The sequence below is a fragment of the Chlorocebus sabaeus genome, chromosome 4 (assembly GCF_047675955.1).
Source record: "Chlorocebus sabaeus isolate Y175 chromosome 4, mChlSab1.0.hap1, whole genome shotgun sequence".
Classification (NCBI taxonomy): domain Eukaryota; kingdom Metazoa; phylum Chordata; class Mammalia; order Primates; family Cercopithecidae; genus Chlorocebus; species Chlorocebus sabaeus.
Window position 1 is genome coordinate 92,801,413 of NC_132907.1, and position 18,930 is coordinate 92,820,342.

At 49.2% G+C, this 18,930-nt stretch overlaps 1 protein-coding gene across 1 annotated transcript in view; it reads left to right on the top strand.

The window, feature by feature from the left end:
* LPCAT1 (lysophosphatidylcholine acyltransferase 1) overlaps positions 1-9,296 on the top strand; it is a 60,771-nt gene extending 51,475 nt beyond the window's left edge. Inside the window, exons 12-14 of the mRNA XM_007961144.3 lie at positions 265-363; positions 4,307-4,448; positions 6,885-9,296. Of these exons, the coding sequence (XP_007959335.1) occupies positions 265-363; positions 4,307-4,448; positions 6,885-7,069 (426 nt within the window). The 3' untranslated portion in view covers positions 7,070-9,296. The remainder of the gene's footprint in view (positions 1-264; positions 364-4,306; positions 4,449-6,884) is intronic.
* The last annotated feature ends 9,634 nt before the right edge of the window (positions 9,297-18,930 follow it).

Below are 18,930 nucleotides of genomic sequence, written 5' to 3' on the forward strand. Positions count from 1 at the left end.
TGCTTTGCTGAGGTGCTTCCTGTGGCAGCCTTGTGAACTCTGGGAATTCATTGTAATGACCCCAAAAAGTGTACGCAGCACAGTGACCTTGGAGAACCCACTTGGTGGAATGTCCTTCCAAGATTCCCTTTTCACGTGGGCAGACGTTCCTGAGTGAGAGCGGGACTGGCCCTTAATTAACACCAGGAGCTGTGGGAAGCCCTGGCATTTCTCCAGTGCCAAAGGCGGCGGCCGAGCTGTGGCTGAGAGCGTCTCTATCCACAGAGCGGCAGCGGCCAGGTGGACCTGCGAGAGTGCGTGGTTGCCCTGTCTGTCGTCTGCCGGCCGGCCCGGACCCTGGACACCATCCAGCTGGCTTTCAAGGTGAGCGCACAGTTCACATGGATTTGACTGGGGGTAGGTCGGTGCAGTCACGTCAGCACCACTGTTCATTTCTCTAGTTCCTTATAGTATCAGTTAATTGATCATTTGCCCAACTGCTATTTTTACATAAGCTTTTAATGCTAGCTGTTGTTTGTAAAATGCCCAAAAAAACTCCCAGATTTATTTCTTGCTGGAATTAGCAATCCACACTCATCAGAAAGGCATGCGTGAGGTTCTTCCTGGGTCCTGGGCACCTGGGTGGGGCTGGTGGTGTCACACCCCATCACACACTGCAGGGCACCTAACACAGGGGCCACACGCCTCGCCCTCTCTCCCCCTTGGACTGTGGACTGGTGAAGAAAGCATGGCTTAGGCGCTGCCCGCCTCGGCTAACCCCAGGGGCTACATGTCAGAGCCCAGTCATTCACCACTGGCGGAGTCTGGGGTCCCAGCCCAGCTGCAGACTCCTGGGAAGCCCTTAGGACCTGCCTCACCGCAGGGGGTGGGGGAGGGGAGTCGCTGCTCCCTGGGGGCTGAGTGGGGTCTGGGTCAGGCCTGGAGGGCGGGAGGCTAAGTAACCCTGAGAGTTTGGCCTGGCCTATGCTGAGGCTCCAGCAGCACCAATGTGGATTTCATCTGGGATAGAGTGGGGCCGGCTTTTCCTGTACAGAGGCACAGTTTTACCAAGGCTTCTCACAGGGTGTGACTCACATCAGCCAGACTCTCGAGGGCCTGATGTGTGAGTCAGGAAGCTGCTTGTCTCTCACTGCTCCAAGAACTCCCTTCTCTCGCTTCTGACGCCAGCACACCCTCTCCATAGCAACACTGGGGAATGTCCCCACATGCAAAGGTGGCTTGTGGGGGTCACCCCAGGCAGGATGAACTGGATGACCTCAACATTTGGCGGCCCTGTGTAAGAAAGCCCGACCTCCCCGCCTCCTCCAGGCCTAGGCAGCCTGCCTCCTACGGCCCCTGGTCTCAGCCAGGCCCTGTGGCCTCACAGCCCCCGCTGGCCCTGCTTTAACCATGCCCTGGTTTTTTGTTTTTTTTTTTAATTTTTCTGAGATGGAGTCTCACTCTGTTGTCCAGGCTGGAGTGCAGTGGTACAGTCTTGGCTCACTGCAACCAACCTCTGCCTCCCAGGTTCAAGCGATATTCGTGCCTCAGCCTCCCAAGAAGCTGGGATTACAGGCTCATGCCACGGCACCCGGCTAATTTTTGTAATTTTAGAAGAGACAGGGTTTCACCATGTTGGCCGGGCTGGTCTCAAACTCCTGGCCTCAAGTGATCCGCCCACCTTGGCCTCCCAAAGTGCTGGGATTACAGGCATGAGCCACCGCCCCCCGTTCTGCTGGCCCTACCAGCCCCTGCTCTAAAACTACAAGTATAATCTGGAACCGAATGATAGCAGTGGTGGGGGTGGCATTGCCTTGTTTCTCAACATAAACAGTGGCTTGTGGAGCCCGACCGTCCCCCGCAGAGGCCCCGCCTGCAGGTGGGCAGGGTAACTGGCTGTGGTAGGGTTGAGGACGCCTGCCGGGGAGGACAGTGCATGGGGTCCCTGCTGGGGGTGGGTTGGGAGGTCTTTCTCAGGTGAACCAGGCGATGGGAGGCCCAGGCTGCCCTACAGTGACCCCTAGGGGCAGGATGGGTGATCACGCCTCACTGGCTTCCAGGCCCGCTGATGTGGCTGCAGCGTCTGCGTCCCCGTGATGACGCCTGGGTCCCGCCTCACCTCCACCCTCAGCAGCTCTGCACTGACAGGAGATGCCCTGGCGCTCTTCAGCTTACCTGCCTTCCTCCCACCTTCTTGCGGGCTGCCTCCCCATGTCCCTTTCTGCAGCCTACACCTTCCATGGCGTCATTTCCTGATGTCATGGCCACTGTGCTTTTCTGCTGCCCTGGGAGCCTGGCACATTCTAGGGGGGCTGCGTGTAGCAGGAAGGGCTTCCACGGAGCAGTCTCGTGTGAGAGAGCATGGCAGCTGCACCAGCGTGCTGCCCTTGGGACATACAGATGCAGGACGCTGCCTCCCAGGCTGACTGTGGCCACAGAACTCCTAGCACCTAGGACCCCAGAGGCACATGCCAGTGCTCAACTTTCCAGATGTGCAACGCACAGACGTGCTTCATACGCCTTGGGGCCCCTTGTTTTTGTTCTTTTTCATTATTATTACTGTGTAAAATCTTAAGATGTCCTGGTAAAAATTGCAACAGCTCAGAGAATGGACAGTGAGAACCTGAAGTCTGTCGCCTGTAGTAGCCTCGGTCCTACCTCTGCATTCCTGTGCAGCATCTACACCAGGCTGAAGGATGAAAGTCCGCACCTGCAGTTCTCATGTCCAAATGGACACAGATGTCAGGTCGTCCCCTCTGAAGCAGCCTTGCAACCACTGGGGGGCAGGAGGCACTGCTCCCTGGGGGCTGAGTGGGATCCGGGCTGGTCGAGGAGCTGGAGGCCATGGCCCTGAGGGTTTGACCCGGCCTGTGCTGAGGCTCCAGCAGCACCAACGTGGATTTTGTCTGCAGATGTTTGATTCAGGAAATCTAAAAGCAGGAGAGAAACGTAGTCCACAGAAGACAGGGTGGCCGCGTGCACCAGCGCTGTGGGATGAGGCCCAGGGGAGGAGGGTGGAGGGTGAGGATGGGGCCCCCAGAGCCTGCCGCAGTAGGCTGTGAGGGTAGAGGCAGAGCCTCGGGAAGAGGGTGTGATCCCTGGGACAGCTTGCCAGGCCAGCGGGCTGGAGGCGTCAGCGTTTCTTCCCTGAGCACCACGAGGAGGAGCCGGGTGAGGTGAACGCGCAGCCCCTCCTTGAAGAGAGGGCAACGCCCCTCACGTGCAGCCCGCTTCTCGGAGCATGGAGCGAACGCTCACACGATCACAGCGCACTGGAGCAGGAGAAGGGGAGGAGGGGCTCGGAGTCAGGGCGACGGCCCTGTCGGGATTCCCAGGAACCGCAGGCCCCAGGCAGAGAGGGCGGCGGGGATGGTGCATCCCCAGGCAGAGGACTGGGGGAAAGAACCACGTAGAAGAGCTGGCCCATCCGAGGGGGCAGGGCGGGGTCCGAGGGAGCCCAGGGGTTGGAGCGGAAGGACACGGCGGTGTTAGGATCTGAGACGAAGGTGCTTCCACGGAGCCTGTGGGCCAGGCTCGAACCTCAAGGGCTGGGGCAGGATCCTGCACCCCACATGGAGCTGAAGTGTTTCCGAGGAGACAGAGGGACGGGCAGGCCCAGAACAAGGGGTCTGGGGGATCCCCAGGTCACAGGGTCCGTATGAAGCCAGGAGGGGAGCACCGTGGAGGTGTGGGGCGCGGGCGGCAGGTGCACAGAGAGGGTCGGAGCCTCCGCCTCCACAGCTGGAGCAGGAGGAATAGAGGAGGCGTCACGTGTGAGGCTCAGGAGAGAGCCCAGTCCTGGTTTCCGCTCACCCCGGGGCCCTCCCAGGTCCTTCTCATTTCTGCTCCTGATCTGCCCTGTCGATTTCTAACCATCGGGGCTTTTTAAATGTTATTACTGATGCTTGTGAACATGTCCGCTGTAACCTGCACTTACGCAGGCAGAGGGCCGTGGGGAGACTCTGCAGCCCAGGCTTGCGCCGCGCTGACCCATGGCCCAGGCAGGTCCCTTCTGCGGCCTCCCAATGGCAGCCACAGGTGCAGGTTGCTTTGCTGAGCTATCACGGGTGGGGTGGGCAGCGTCTGAGCCCTTGCCCGAGAAGCATCTGCTGTGTGTCCACGAGGCACCTGGAGGGGCCAGATCCAAGGCACAGGGCCCTGCCTCGTGGCTCCACACGGAAGCTCAAGTCCCCCGTGTCCAGCCGCCAACCCTGCAGGTGCCCAGCAGTTCTGAGAAAGCGGGGCAGGGCCGCTGGGGTGTCCCTGGACAGCGGGGCCTGGTGGGCAGGGGAGGAGGCCACAAGGTGACACCCAGCTTGCCTTGCAGATGTATGGAGCGCAGGAGGATGGCAGCGTCGGCGAAGGTGACCTGTCCTGCATCCTCAAGACCGCCCTGGGGGTGGCGGAGCTCACCGTGACCGACCTGTTCCGAGCCATTGACCAAGAGGAGAAGGGGAAGATCACATTCGGTGAGCCGGCAGGAGTGGAGTCTTGCTCGCGGCCCTTGGGCAGGGGCCAGGCAGTGTGGGGCGAGTCTCCGTGGGAGCCCAGGACGGGAGTGGAGTCCTTGCCATGCCTCCATTCACCAGGCTGCCCTGTGTATCACAGAAACCCCTGAGAAGGAAGGTTCTGGAGACCTGGCATGGTTCGTAGGGAACTTTCCAATCTGATTTGTTTTGGTGATTTATACAACCAAACTCCAAGCCCAGTTCCGAAGCTCTGAGCCTTCCGTGGCCTCAGGCTGGGATCCAGGTGCCTGGAGGTGGGGGATACCCGTACCCAGCCCTGGAGGCCACTGGCTGTGGCCTTTGTCACTGCCAGCCAGGGAGGGGTCTGTCAGGAGAGACGAGGAGGGGCACCGCAGACCACCATGCCGCCCAGGGCGACTTCCTCCCGAGAAAACTCACCTGTCTGGACGTCTGATGAAGTGACTGGTAACACCGCGGTTTCCAGAGCACGAGCTGTAGGTGTCTGGGAAATGGCGGTTGATATTTTTAAATTGCTGTGCAAAATCTGCAAACCCGAGCCCGGGGCACTTCCCTCTCCTGCAGTGTGAATGAACCACGCTGCATCCACCCGGCGCTCCCAGGGCTGCAGGCTCCGGCCTCACTCCTCACGGTGGATGCCGCAATCCCCACCTTGAAGTGTGGCCTCAGAGCAAATGAGAAGACACGCGAGAGCGCTGCATGCACAGCGTCTGCATGGGGTCCGGAGGCGGAAATGCAGATGTGCGCACTTGTTTCAGTATTGAAAGCGTGTATGTGTGTTTAGTTACCGTGTGTGTGCACACGTGTGTGCGCACACATGTACGTGCTTTTAGTATTGAAAGTGTGCATGTGTGTTTAGTTACCATGTGTGCACACGTATGTGTATGCGCATGTGCGCACTTGTTTCAGTATTGAAAGTGTGCATGTTTAGTTATTGTGTGTGCACATGTGTGTGCATGTTTCTATTTTGAAAGCGTGCATGTGTGTTTAGTTACCGTGTCTGTGTGCTTGTGCTTGTTTTGTGTGTGCGTGCATGTGTTACTGTGTGTGCGTGTGTGGGTGCTTGTTTTCTGTATGTGCGTGTGCATGTGTTTAGTTACCGTGTGTGCACTTTTGTGTGTGTGTACATGCATGTATGTTTAGTTACCGTGTGTGTGCATGTGCTTGTTTTGTGTGTGTGTGTGCATGTGTGTTTAGTTACCATGTGTGTATGTGCACTTGTGTGTGTGCATGTGTGCGTTTAGTTACTGTGTGTGCGTGCGCTTGTTTTGTGTGTGTGTGCGTGCATGTGTGTTTAGTTACTGTGTGTGCGTGTGCTTGTGTGTGTGCACGTGTTTAGTTACTGTGTGTGTGCATGCACTTTTGTGTCTGTGTGTGCGCATGTGTGTTTAGTTACTGTGTGTGTGCATGTGCTTGTTTTGTGTGTGCGCATGTGTGTTTAGTTACCCTGTGGGTGCATGCACTTGTGTGTGTGCGAGCACGTGTGTTTAGTTACCGTATGTGTGCTTGTTTTGTGTGTGTAGGGATGCATGTGTGTTTAGTTACCGTGTGTGCTCACGTGCTTGTTTCAGTATGGAAAGCGCATGTGTGTTTAGTTACTGTGTGTGTGTGCGCATGTGCGTGCTTTTCTGTATGTGTGTGCTCATGTGTGCGTTTGTTTCCATTTTGAAATCGCACGTGTGTTTAGTGTGTGTGTGCGTGCACTTGTTTCAGTTTTGAAAGCACACAACGCCCCTTTGTGTGTTTGGGCTCTTTGATGTTTGTAGCGGGCACCGACCAGCTGCAGACAATTTCCAGTAACAGCCATCCTTGGATTCCTCGCCGGGTGGCCAGGGTTCTGAGTGTTTCTGGAGCTGCCTAGCATGACCAGCCCCCTGCACCATTTTTCCAGCCCCACCAGAAGCCTCCATGGGGCCATCGGTAGGAGCCGAGGGCGCTCACCCGAGAGCCAGGCACAGAGTGGCCAGGAAGTGCAGTCTGAGGCTCTGTGAGGACGGCCCCCTGCCTGCTGGTTCCTCCGGTGTGGGCGAGGGCACACCCTCAGAGTGCCAGATCACTACCCAGACACTTGGTCATGTCCCTGAGCCAGCTCCTCTGGTTACAGTGCCTCAGAAGTGCTAAGTCCCCAGGATATATCTGTCGAATTCAAAACCAGAAGCTTTCTGTAGGTTTTCCCAAAAACAGGAGTAGCTAGGAGGACACTCAGCTTGTCCCCGTTGTCAGGGTGACTTCGTGCACTGCAAAGAAAGTAAGCACAAGTTCCTGTCTCCACCCTGAAAGCATCCATTTCACAGATGATTCTAACCCTCCCCGAAGGGCGCGAGGTGGACACCCACCAGGGGCCTGGGAAAAGAGCCTCCACATCCTAGACATTTGCGGCTCCCCCTTCCATAACCACAGGTGCCTTTGTCTTTCCAGCTGACTTCCATAGGTTTGCAGAAATGTACCCTGACTTCGCGGAGGAATACCTGTACCCGGATCAGACACATTTCGAAAGCTGTGCAGAGACCCCGCCTGCGCTGATCCCAAACGGCTTCTGTGCCGATTTCAGCCCGGAAAACTCGGACGCTGGGCGGAAGCCCGTTCGCAAGAAGCTGGATTAGGACCGAGGGTTGCGGAGAGACGCGGCCCCTCCCGCGTGGCCATCACCGCCATGAGCCTCTTTGCGAGTGACCTCTGGGCTCCGCTCCTCACTCCTGCTGTCCAGGCACTGTCTTCAGCCCGAGTTCCAAGGGCTTCGGGGGCTGTTTGTGTCTTGTTCCTTTGTGAAGAGTCTCTGTTGCAGAACCGGCGCGTACTGTGCGAGAATCGGAGGGCGCGCACGCGGATCCCTCGCCTGGCTTGGACCCCGTGGGGTCAGGTTCCCTGCTGGGCGGAGGGCACCGGTGCTGCCCCGTGTTCTCCCACGGGGTCCTGATTTCGAGTCTCTGTCACAGCCTCTTCCAGTGGCAGCGTGCACCGGGCGGGCCTCCGTGCACACAGCACACGCCTACCACACGGAGCGTGCGCCTGCGTGTCGCTCTGGCACGAAACCTCCGTCTGCCTCCCTGGTTCCACAGCCTGGCAGAGCCGTCGCCTGAGTTTTCAGTGTTTCTACCTGTGTGCTGGAGCTCATGAGTATTTTATAAACTCCATTTAGGTACTTCAGGAAACATGCAGCATTTTTTTAAAAATGAAAATTGTTTTTCTACTTCATTTTTCCTTTTAGGGTCAAAGGATATTTATTTATAGGCCTTTTTTTTTTAATATAGAATCTGAGGCTTTTTGGGCTTTGACTTAAATTTCCATCAGGCCTCTCTCCAGCAGGTAATCCCTCTCCTTCCGTTGGGTCCCCTGGGGAGGTGTGAACTCAAGGACCTAGCCCCAAAACACTTTTTCTGCTTTTCTTAATCCTTTTCCAGTCCTCTGTTTTTTATAAACGTTGGCAGTTTGGTGTTTCTGTTTTGGCATAACGTAATCCACTTCACTGTAGCCTAAACTCCAATCCGAAGTTGAATATTGTTCAAATGAGCAGGGCCCAAGCTGGAAGCTCAAGGCAGCCGCCACCGTGCCGCTCCTCCCTTGCTCTCAGGCCGGGTCCCTGCTGGAAGCGGCTGCATCTTCCTCTCAGCCCTGGTTTCCATGGTGACTGGCATGACACAGCCGCCTGAGTGTGGCTGACCTTCCTGCAGAGAGGGGAGCCGCAGTCTTTTGCTTGTGGAAGGAGACGCTGGGCCGTGCGGTGCAGAGGGTGATGAGGATGTCTGGTGACAGCTGCGCGGACACCACTCCTCTTTGCAGCACTGCCTCCGGGCGCCAGGGTCGCAGGCATATCCCACTGAGAGCAGGGGTCCTGCCCCATCTTAGAGTCAAAGGCAGAGGGACTTCCAGGCCCTGGGAAGGGGGTATTTTGGTGTCACCTGAAGTCCCCATGACGTCACCTTGTTTCATCATTTTTTATGACATAATTAGAAACCCATCCTTCAAGCACAATCATCATCACAGACTTTAGTTTGCTTCCTAAAGCAAAGGCTCTGGGTTTATTTGAAATTTTTTTTTTGATTTCTGAAATGAATTGATTTATATTTGGGGCATCTCTATAGAAAGTGACCACCAAGGCCAGTAAGTACAGGAAAAACGTTTACTAACTCCTCAGAGATTCGTGATACGCGTTTCTCTACTGACAGACATTTAAAAACAAACAACCTTCAGCTCCGTTTCAATCAACCACCTCGACTTGTTTCTAGCATGGACACTGCCAGCAGGACAGACAGGGACGGAGTAAACCGAAGTCAATTTCAGGGCTCTCGGCGTGTTGGACACAGAAGAAATTCTAGTGCAGCCTTTGGTAGCTAACAGTCATTGATTTTATAATTGGAGAATGCGTAAAGATTCATGTTTCAAGGAGAAGAGCCTGCAAATGGCCAATGAAGGAGGTAAATAAACTAAGATATTCCGAGGGAAGGGACCCAGGCCGTCTCCCTTCCTCAGGTCTGCAGATGAAGGGTTTTTTTGAATGAAATGCCACTGTGCATTTTCAGAAAAAAATCTCTGATAAACAGACTTTGAATGGATGTTTGTTCCTCCTGATTCTCTCTTCTCTTTGTGATGACTTAGAGTTGGCGGGTATTCAGAACTGTGAATGTACATAGCATTGAGTTAAATCCCTCGTGTGTGAGACGGGACGCAGTGGGCCCCCTAGTGGCCTGGGAGCCAGACCCACGGGCAGGTGGGGCATGGGCCCTGGCCTGCAGGGACCTGCTGAGGTGTGAGGGCAGAGGGAGGGTCACCACGAAGGAACTTGGGGTTTTCAATGGAATAAATAAAACATAAAGTCTTGTATACTTGGGAGTGATGTTGTTTTGTGTGGTTTTTTATTAGAAAGACGACAACAGGCTTTGTGAGAGGACAGCCAATCCAGATGAGATTTTCTTAGTGTGGTTCTAGCATGTTTGGAAAACACAAGAATTGAAATTCTATAGAAAAAGCCGTCTTGGTGGCAAAGGGATGCTCTGGAGTGTTTTGATATTTTGTGGACGGTAGCAGACATTTTACAGAGTCTGCCTGCCTGGTGGGTTGACTTATATAATTTCTCAGTTGTAAATACATGGACCTTAAGCATGTTTTGTCAGGCAAAGAGGAAAATGGATCTGGCATTTAGTCCTACTGAATCAGTAAAAGGTTTGGAACTAAAGGTAAAAGACGGAGTTCACCTGTTACACTCCCCAAAACTGCATGTGAAGAATCAAGATTGTGTCTCCACCAGCATCAAGTATGGAAGAAAACTTAAGGAGCAAAGCCTGCAAACGGCCAATCTGCAGGCCTTTCTCCTTTTTAATACTTTGAAAAACTAAGTTTCAAAGTTCACCATCCACCACCACTAATTTCCCTGTGTACAATTATGGGGGATACTGAGAGGGTGAAAAAGGAATCGTTCTGTTGTTCAGGAAGGTAAGTCTCAGACGTGGGCTACCAGTGAGCTGTGCAGTCTGACCTCACTCAGAGAATATGCACCAAAATGACATTATTTCAAGCAATAGCAATTTTTACTTCTTCATGCTTGTATGCATTTGCCATTTTTAATAAATGAATACTGCCTTTGAAATTGATTAAATATATTCAAGTTTTTAAGTAAAGCAAGGGTTAAAACAAAGACTAGATCTGCACGTCTCACTTCAGTGCTGGACGGGGCAGCCGCTGCTAAGATGCAGCTGGTGTGAGACCGAGGAGGAGGAGTGTCTGGCTCCAGGCACAGGCTGTGGGCAGGGTGGCCGTGCCTGGCGTGTGCACACGGGGAGGTGCACAGCAGGGTAACTCGTGTGGTTTGGGGCACACGTGTTTGTCATCGGACATGCTCTGCTTCTGTGTGTTCAGTTCTCCACTCAGCACTGGAGCCAGGAGAAATGAAGGTGGGGCCCTCAGGAAAAGCGAACCCACCCCTGGTGTTCACGCAAGAGTTGACACAGCTGCACCTGCTGTGCCGGAGACTCCATCAGAACCAGGGCAGAGAGAATGGGCTCGTCTTCCCGGCCAGCCGCTGCTGCTGCCGTGTGCTGATCCTAACCAGAAGTTGGCTGGGAGGAGAGGCCCCCTAGGCCATGAAGCAGAGCTTGGGATGTGGGAAGTGGGGCTGAGGGCAAACGGGGTAGCGAAGGACCAGCACTGCCCACACACAGCTGTTCTGTGTCCACAGGTAAGCCACACACTCGGACATGTCCCAACACAGTGCTGTACTCACACCACCCAACACAGGTGCTTTTACCTTCCCCAGAAACAGTAAAGACCCAGGAGTCTTCCGCGCCATCTCTGGGGGATGCTGGTTGTCTGGTACAGCCGCAAACCCGTCTGGATATTCTCTGACACGAAAATCTAAGTTTCAAAGTTCACCATCTGCCACCACTAATATTCCCTGTGTAAAATAGTGGGGATACTGAGAAGTGGAAAAAGGAGTAATCAATTAGCAAATGGCATGCGTGCCCCCAGGCTCACGTGCACATACACATGCACAACACATGTTCACATCCACACATGCTCACACAGTCCTAATGCTCACGTGCACTCATGCTGATGCTCACACATGTACACACATGCTCACGAGCACATTCACGTGCACACGTTCATAGACACATTCACATGCATGCACATGCTTACACTAATGCACACACACACTTATATGCTCCCACACGTGCTCACACACACACGCACACCAAGCAAAGACAGCCTGCGTGCCCGCTACTGTCCTCATGCTGTGGCTAGCTGTGAGGCTGTGAAAAGCAGCTACACCTTCCTTCTTCCACTATCCATTCCACATTTTCTTGACCCTAAGCAGTACTTGGGATGGTCAGGGGTCTTTACCCAGTGAGAGGACTCAAATTTTCATTTCAGTGTTTCTGAAGCAGTTGTCATCTTGCCTTCATTAGTCACAATATTAGTCGTGAAAACACTGAGAAGTACCTAGAGAATCCACTGAGCTCCAAGATAGCCCTTTCACTGGCGTTAGCGATCCCCACTGAGACAGAGCGCTTTTCTTGAACTATTAGGTAAGTGGCATGAGCAGCCCAAATAGCTCATGACCATCTGAACTTTCAGTGCAGCAGATGGATCGCTGAGGTCCCAGGTGAGAGCATTCCAGCCTTGGGAACTAGGACCTTGAAAGCAAAAGAGCCCAGCGTCACAGACGAGAAAAGCAAAAATAAGTGAATGGGTTTATCAGCCCACCTGGGATCATTGATGCTGCAGTAACAAATGTAAGCCAATAAAATGTAAGGGTAAGCTAAATAGATGTGGTCCTCACCCGTCTCTCCCAGGCAAGTCAGCTACAGCTCTGCTCCACGTCACCATCTGCATCCAGCCCTGCACAGCAGCCCCTCCTGGGACTTGGCCAGTCAGATGACTGGGAAGAGAGCGGCAACAAGCCTGCCTAGATGGTAAATCTTATGCATAGATGCAAAATACAGCAGGTCCACTCCTGGTTCATTGGCCACAGTAAGCCACACGGCCACAGCTAAATTCAACAGCCAGGGATGTACAGTCCTGCAAGGGAGCCCCTCAAAGGAGGTGAAGGATCTTCTGAACAGCAGCACCAGCCACCCTGCAGTAAGTGTTGGATGTGGTGGTGAGTAGGGCCGGTCTTAATTCCACCCATATGACATTACAGACATTATCCTGGCTATGAAATTGTGCCATGTCTTGGTCCACAGTTTGGGGCTCTATGTTTTACATCAGGATGGCAGTCCAATGTTCTAGGGCACTGCCTCCCCATGGGCAGCACACCTGAAGCGTCAAGAAGTCATCCTCATGCTTTATCAGACTCGCCACCTCTAGGTGATGGGAAACGTAAGGATTCCAAGTGTGTACCTGTTCCCATGCTGCTTTTGCTGTAAAATAAATTCCTTAACAATGCAATAGGAGGTGGGCAATAGTGAATAAGCCATTCATCAAGCCCACAGATGGCACTGGCAGAAACACTGACAGCAAAGACATATCCATATCTGGAATAACGGAAACAAACCAGGAGATATTCCCCTCAATGATGGAAGAGTCCGGTGTGATCAGCCTGCCTCCAGGGGGCTGCTAGTCCCCTTCCCAGGAATGGTACCTGGGGCTAAGTACGGGACCCTGCTTTTGACACGCTGGCAGTCCAGTGATAACTGCCTCGGCCTAGGCTGCTGTTGACGGGTCAGCTGTGTTGTTGATCCACACTTACCTCCACCCGTTTCCAGTGCCAGTCTGTGAATGGTTCTACTAGGTAAACACTGGGTGAGCTGGGAAAGAGGCAGACTGACGTCCACTGCCTGTGTCACACCCTGGTGGAGACTATAGTCGATTAGACCCAACAAGAGAAAATATTAGTGAACCTGAAAATACAGCTATGTGTGATCCCAGTGATGTACAAGGAGAAACAGATGGAAAGAAATGGCACACGTGGCCATGGAATAATGCCACAAGGCCCATCCCGTGTCATTGGAGCCCTAGGAAAGGAGGAGGATAGGACAGAACAATTATTTGATGAAATAATGGCCAGAATTTTTTTTCCAAATCTATAAACTAAGATACTCAAGAAGCTCAGTAAGCACCCAGCAGAAAAAATACAACAAAAACACAGCGAGGCACACATCACAGACTGCTGAAAGCCACTGAAAAGGAGAAAATCTTAAAAGCAGCTGGAGAAAACAACATGCTCTCAAGGAACAGCGATAAGAATGACGGTCGACTTCTCTGCAGAAACTATGCAACCCAGATGACAGATGACATCTTCAAAGAGACTAAAGGTGAATGTGGTCACCCTAGAAATCTATGCTAAATGAAACATCTTTTAAAAATCAAGGCATAATAAAGACATTTTGAAATCAGCAAAAGCTGAAATAATTCACTGCCAGTAGTTCATAATGACCAACAATGTTCAGAGTTCTACAGGCAGAAGTATGAGAATACCATGCAGAAATCTGGCATTTGAAGGTAGATTGTGGTAAGCTAAAAATACACCTAGTGTCTGCACACGGTGGCTCACGCCTGTAATCCCAGCACTTTGGGAGGCTGAAGTGGGTGGATCACCTGAGGTCAGGAGACCTTGTGGCAAACATGGTAAAACCCCATCTCTACTAAAAATATGAAAACTAGCCAGGCATGATGGTGGGTGCCTGTAATCCCAGCTACTCGAGAGGCTGACATGGGAGAATCTCTTCAACCCTGGAGGTGGAGGTTGCAGTGAGCTGATATTGCACCACTGCATTCCAGCCTGAGGTGACAGAGCAAAACTTCATCTCAAAAAAAAAAAAAAAAAAATACACATAGTAAGACCCCCCCCAATAGAAAATAGGACCAAAGAAGTATGACTAATATAAATGTAAATTTTACCCCAACTAAGAAGGAAGGTGAGAGGGAACGAACAAAAGACAGAGAATATAAATATACAACAAATAGCAAAATGGTAAATTTAAATCCAATCATATTAGTGGTTACATTAAATATAGACTAAAAACTCCTAAATGACATTTGTTGGACTAAATAAAAAATAAAATACCTAACTATATGCTGTTTAAATATAGATTGAAAGTAAAAGAATAGGCTGGGCACAATGGCTCACGCCTGTAATCCCAGCACTTTGGGAGGCCGAGGCAGGCGGATCATTTGAGGTCAGAGCTCAAGACCAGCCTGTCCAACATGGTGAAACCCCGTCTCTAGCAAAAATGCAAAAAAAATTAGCTGGACATGGTGGCACATGCCTATAGTCCCAGCTACTTGGGAGGCTAAGGCAGGAGAATCACGTGAACCCTGAAGGCAGAGGTTGCAGTGAGCTGAGATAGCACCACTGCACTCCAGCTTAGGTGGCAGAGCAAGGCAGAGAATTTTTTAAAAAAAATTATTTTTAAATTTTCATTAAAAAATGAAAAGGTAAGAAAGTAAAAGAATAGGAAATATATTTATAACATGCAAACAGAACCTTAAGAAAGTTTATTTGGCAAGATTGTCATACTAAGTGTACTTTAAAGACTAGGAGAATTAGCAGAGTTAAAGGCAGACATTTAATGACAATAAAAGTTCAGTTTAATTGGAAGACAGTGCTTAAAAGTGCATGTATCTAATCACATATCTTAAATATATTAAGCATCAATGACAGGATTTAAAGGAGAAATAAATCTGCAAACATAGTTGGAGATTTTAACATCGATCTCTTAGTAACTGATATAACCATCAGGGGAAAATGTGTAGAAAAACAGCTCTATTCATCAAATGATGTGCCATTTCAAGTGCACATGAAGCAGTTGACAAAATAGACCATATGCTTGACCACAGTTAAATTTCAAGATGTTTAAATAACACAGAGTATGTTCTCTCATCTAAATGAAGCTAAATGTCATGAATTCTGCCCATATTCCCCAGGGCAGAACTAAGCTACTTGGCCGAGAAGCTACAAGAGTAACTGGAAAACATTTGCTGAGGAAGGACAGCAGAGACAGCAATACTGATGAGGAGGCCACTGTCTGTCATGTGACACTGTCAAGGGCTGGCGAAGTGCAGATTAACTCCCTTAAATGTAAGAAAAGTGGATGGGGGCCCAACACAGTGGCTCATGCCTGTAATCCCAACACTTTGGGAGGCTGAGGCAAGCAGATCACCTGAGGTTAGGAGTTCAAGACCAGTGTGGCCATCACAGCAAAACCCTGTCTCTACTAAAAATATGAAAATTAGCTGGGTGTGGTGGGGCACGCCTGTAATCCTAGGTACTCTGGAGGCTGAGGCAAGAGAATTGCCTGAACCCAGGAGGCGGAGGTTGCAGTGAGCCAAGATCACACCACTGCACTCCAGCCTGGGCAACAGAGTAAGACTCCATCTCAAAGAAAAGAAAAGTTAATGGGTCCACAATTTTTGCTTCCAGTCAGAATGGAAGAGTAGAGACTGGATTTATCCTCCGTTGGGAAATACGGTCATCAGGCAGGAAACTAAGATGGGCTTTGCCCCGGCAGGGAAGAAGCATCAGCCCTGAGTAAAGCACTGCTCTGGTCCTCCTGGACAAAGCTTAAAAGTGAAACCTAAAAGAATGACCAGACTACAACAGGGACCTTACCAGTGGCCAAAGACAAAGTTCCAGAATATTCTCATTAGTACAGTGTTATCCACAAACCAACAGGGTTAAATTCACAATGCTGGGCATCCACTGGAAATTAGCACAATGCAAAAAGGTGGGAAAATGTGACCTACAGTCAATAGAAACAGACCCAGAGATGACTCAAATGATAGAATTAGCGAGGCATCGACAATCATAACTGTTACCTCATTCCAAGAGCTAGCCAAAGGTGAGACTGAGCATGTTTAATAGAGGCATGACAGATATTTTTTAAAAGACACAAATCCAAATTCTAGAGATGAAAACCACAATGTCTCAGATGCAAAATGCACTGGTTGGGATGAGGGGTGGATTTAACATCTCAGAAGAAAGGATACATGAACTTGAAGACACAGATGTTAGTGCAAACAGTTCAAAATGAAATAAAGAAAAAAGACAAAAAAATGAACCAAGCATCAGAGAACTGTGGGACTTCAAGCCACCTGATATGCAAGCCATGGGAATCCTCAAAAAAGATCATGTCTAAACAAGGTTATTTTATGATAGCATCAGTTCACCAAAAGGACAAATGTTTATGTACCTAATAACAGAGCTTCATAATGAATTCAGCAAAAACTGACAGAACTGCAAGGAGACATACAGCAGTTCACACAATTATACTTGGAGATTTCAATACCTCTTTCCCAATAGTTGATAGAACAGATACACAGAAATGTTTAAGGATACAGAAGACTTCAAAAACAGTATGAACTAACTTAACCTATTTGATATTTATACAGTAATTCACCCAATAATAGCAGAGTGCACATTCTTTTCAAATGCATGTGAAAAGCTTACCAAGATAGACCACAGTCCAGACCATAAAATTCCCTTCAGGGATTCAGGTAATGTAAAGCATGTTCTCTAATGAAGAAATAAATTTGATATTGAAACAAAAAATACATTAGGCAAAAAATAAAGAAGCATATCCAGACAATCTTCCAATATTTGGAAACTAATCATATATCTAAATAACAATGGGTCAAAGAGGAAATCAAAAGGAAAATCAGAAAATATTTTGAACTGAATGAAAACAAAATGACATATCAAACCTTTTGGAATTTGGCTAAATCAAAACTTAGAAGAAAATCTAGACATGAAGCCTGCCTCAGAAAGGAATAATGATGAAAAATTGATGACAGCCACCACCCAAAGAAATCCCACGTGGGACTTTGGAAGAAATTGAAAAGTTGATTCCAAAATTCATATGAAAAAGCACAGGACCGAGAATACACAAAACAACTTTGAAAACGAAAAAAGTTGTCTGACTTACATTACCTGATTTAAAAATGTATTACAAAAGGACCATAATGAAGATAGTGCTACTTTAATCTCCTCAGGCTGCCACAACAAAATATCCAGATTTGGGGAATTAACAGCAGACATTTGTTTCTCACAGTTCTGGAGACTGGAGATCCAACATCAAGGCGCCAGCTGGTTCAGTTCCTGGTGAGGCTTCTCTTCCTGGCTTGCAGACGGCCGCCTTCTTACTCTATTTTCACATGGCAGAAAGTGAAAGAGAGAGAGCTTCCTCTTCTTATAAGGTCCCAGTCCTCCTGGGTTATGAGTCCACCCTTACAATTTAAGGTAACCTAATCGCCTCCTAAAGACCTTATCTCCAGATAAAGTCACCTTGCAGGGTTATGGGTTTAACCTATGAATTTGGGAGTACACAATTCAGTCCACAGCAAGTGTGGTATCAGCATCAAAATGGATTAACAGATCATAAAACAATGAGCACAGAAATAAACCCACACACATACACACAACTGACTTTTCAACAAAGGTGCAAAAGCAACTCAGCGGGGAAAGGGCTGCCTTCAACAAACCACTGGAACAACTGGCTCTTCAGAGGTAAAGTGGTGAAATTCAAATGGTGTCTTACACCAAGCTAGTTTAAAATGCATTCTATGTGTAAATATGCAATCAATAATTTAAAAAATTTTAGAGGAAAACTTAGGAGAAAATCTTTGTGATCATGAATTAGGTAAAGACTTCTTAAATACAACACTAAAAGCAGGATTTGTGAAAGAAAAATGGATAAATTAGACTTCATCAAAATTAACAACTCTTCTCTTTGAAAGAATCTATTAAGAGAATGAAAAAACAGTCCAAGACTGGGAAAAATATTTGCAAAGTACCTATCTCATAAGGGACTGGTATCCAGAATAGTAAAGAACTCTCAAAGCTCAATTAAACAACCCAAAGGTGCAAAAGATTTGAACAGACACTTGACACGAAGTGGCACTGATGCAGCTAACACATGAGAAATTGCTCAAAGATCGTGCTCATTAGAAGAGTACAGGAGATATTACTGTAAACATATTAGGATGTCTAAAATTTAAAAGACTGACCATACTAAGTATTCATTAGAATAGGAAGTAACTAAAATTCTCATACACTGTTCATGGAAATATAAAATGATACAACTACTTTGCAAAAGAATTTAACAGTTTTAAAAAAAATAGTTAAACATATATCTACCAAACAACCCAGTCATTCCACAACTAAGTACTTCTTACCTACCCCAAAGTAGTGAGAGCCTATGTTCAGACAAAGACTTGCACACAAATGTTCATAGTAGCTTTATTTGTAACAGCCAGATGTCCATCAACAGGCAGATGGAAAAACCAAGTACATCATATCCCATATCCACACACTGGATACTACAAATAAATAAAAGGGAATTAGCTGCCAATGCAATGATGTGGATTCTTCTCAAATACGATTAATGCAAGAGAACAGACCCAGAAAACAGTACTTACCGTATAATCCTATTTATATAAAATTCTATTAAAAACACATTGTTCTATAATCATAGAAAACAAATCATCCCAGCATTTTGGGAGGCCACGGTGGGCTTATCACTTGAGGTCAGGAGTTCAAGACCAGCCTGGTCAACATAGTGAAACCCTGTCTCTACTAAAAATACAAAAATTAGCCGGGTGTGGTGGCGGGCATCTGTAATCCCAGCTACTTGGGAGGCTGAGGCAGGAGAATCGCTTGAACTGAGGAGGCAGAGGCTGCAGTGAGCTGGGATTATGCCACGGCACTCCAGCCTAGGTGACAAAGTGAGACTCCATCTCAAAAAAAAGAGCAAATCAGTGGTAGCCTGGGGATGGGGCAAGGTAAAGAGACACAGACGGAGGGAAGTCAATGAGTGATGAGCACCGCCATCATCTTGCATGTGATCGCATTGCCATGACCCCATCAGTCACTCACCAAATCGTACTACTTGGAATACTGCATATCCATTACACCTCGGTAAGGCTATTTTTAAAAAGACACCAATGCCAATATAATTACAGAAAAAAGTCCAGTTAGTTTTGTTAGGATGGCAGAATCGTGCAAGGTATCTCCTAGGTCCTCCAATGTTGT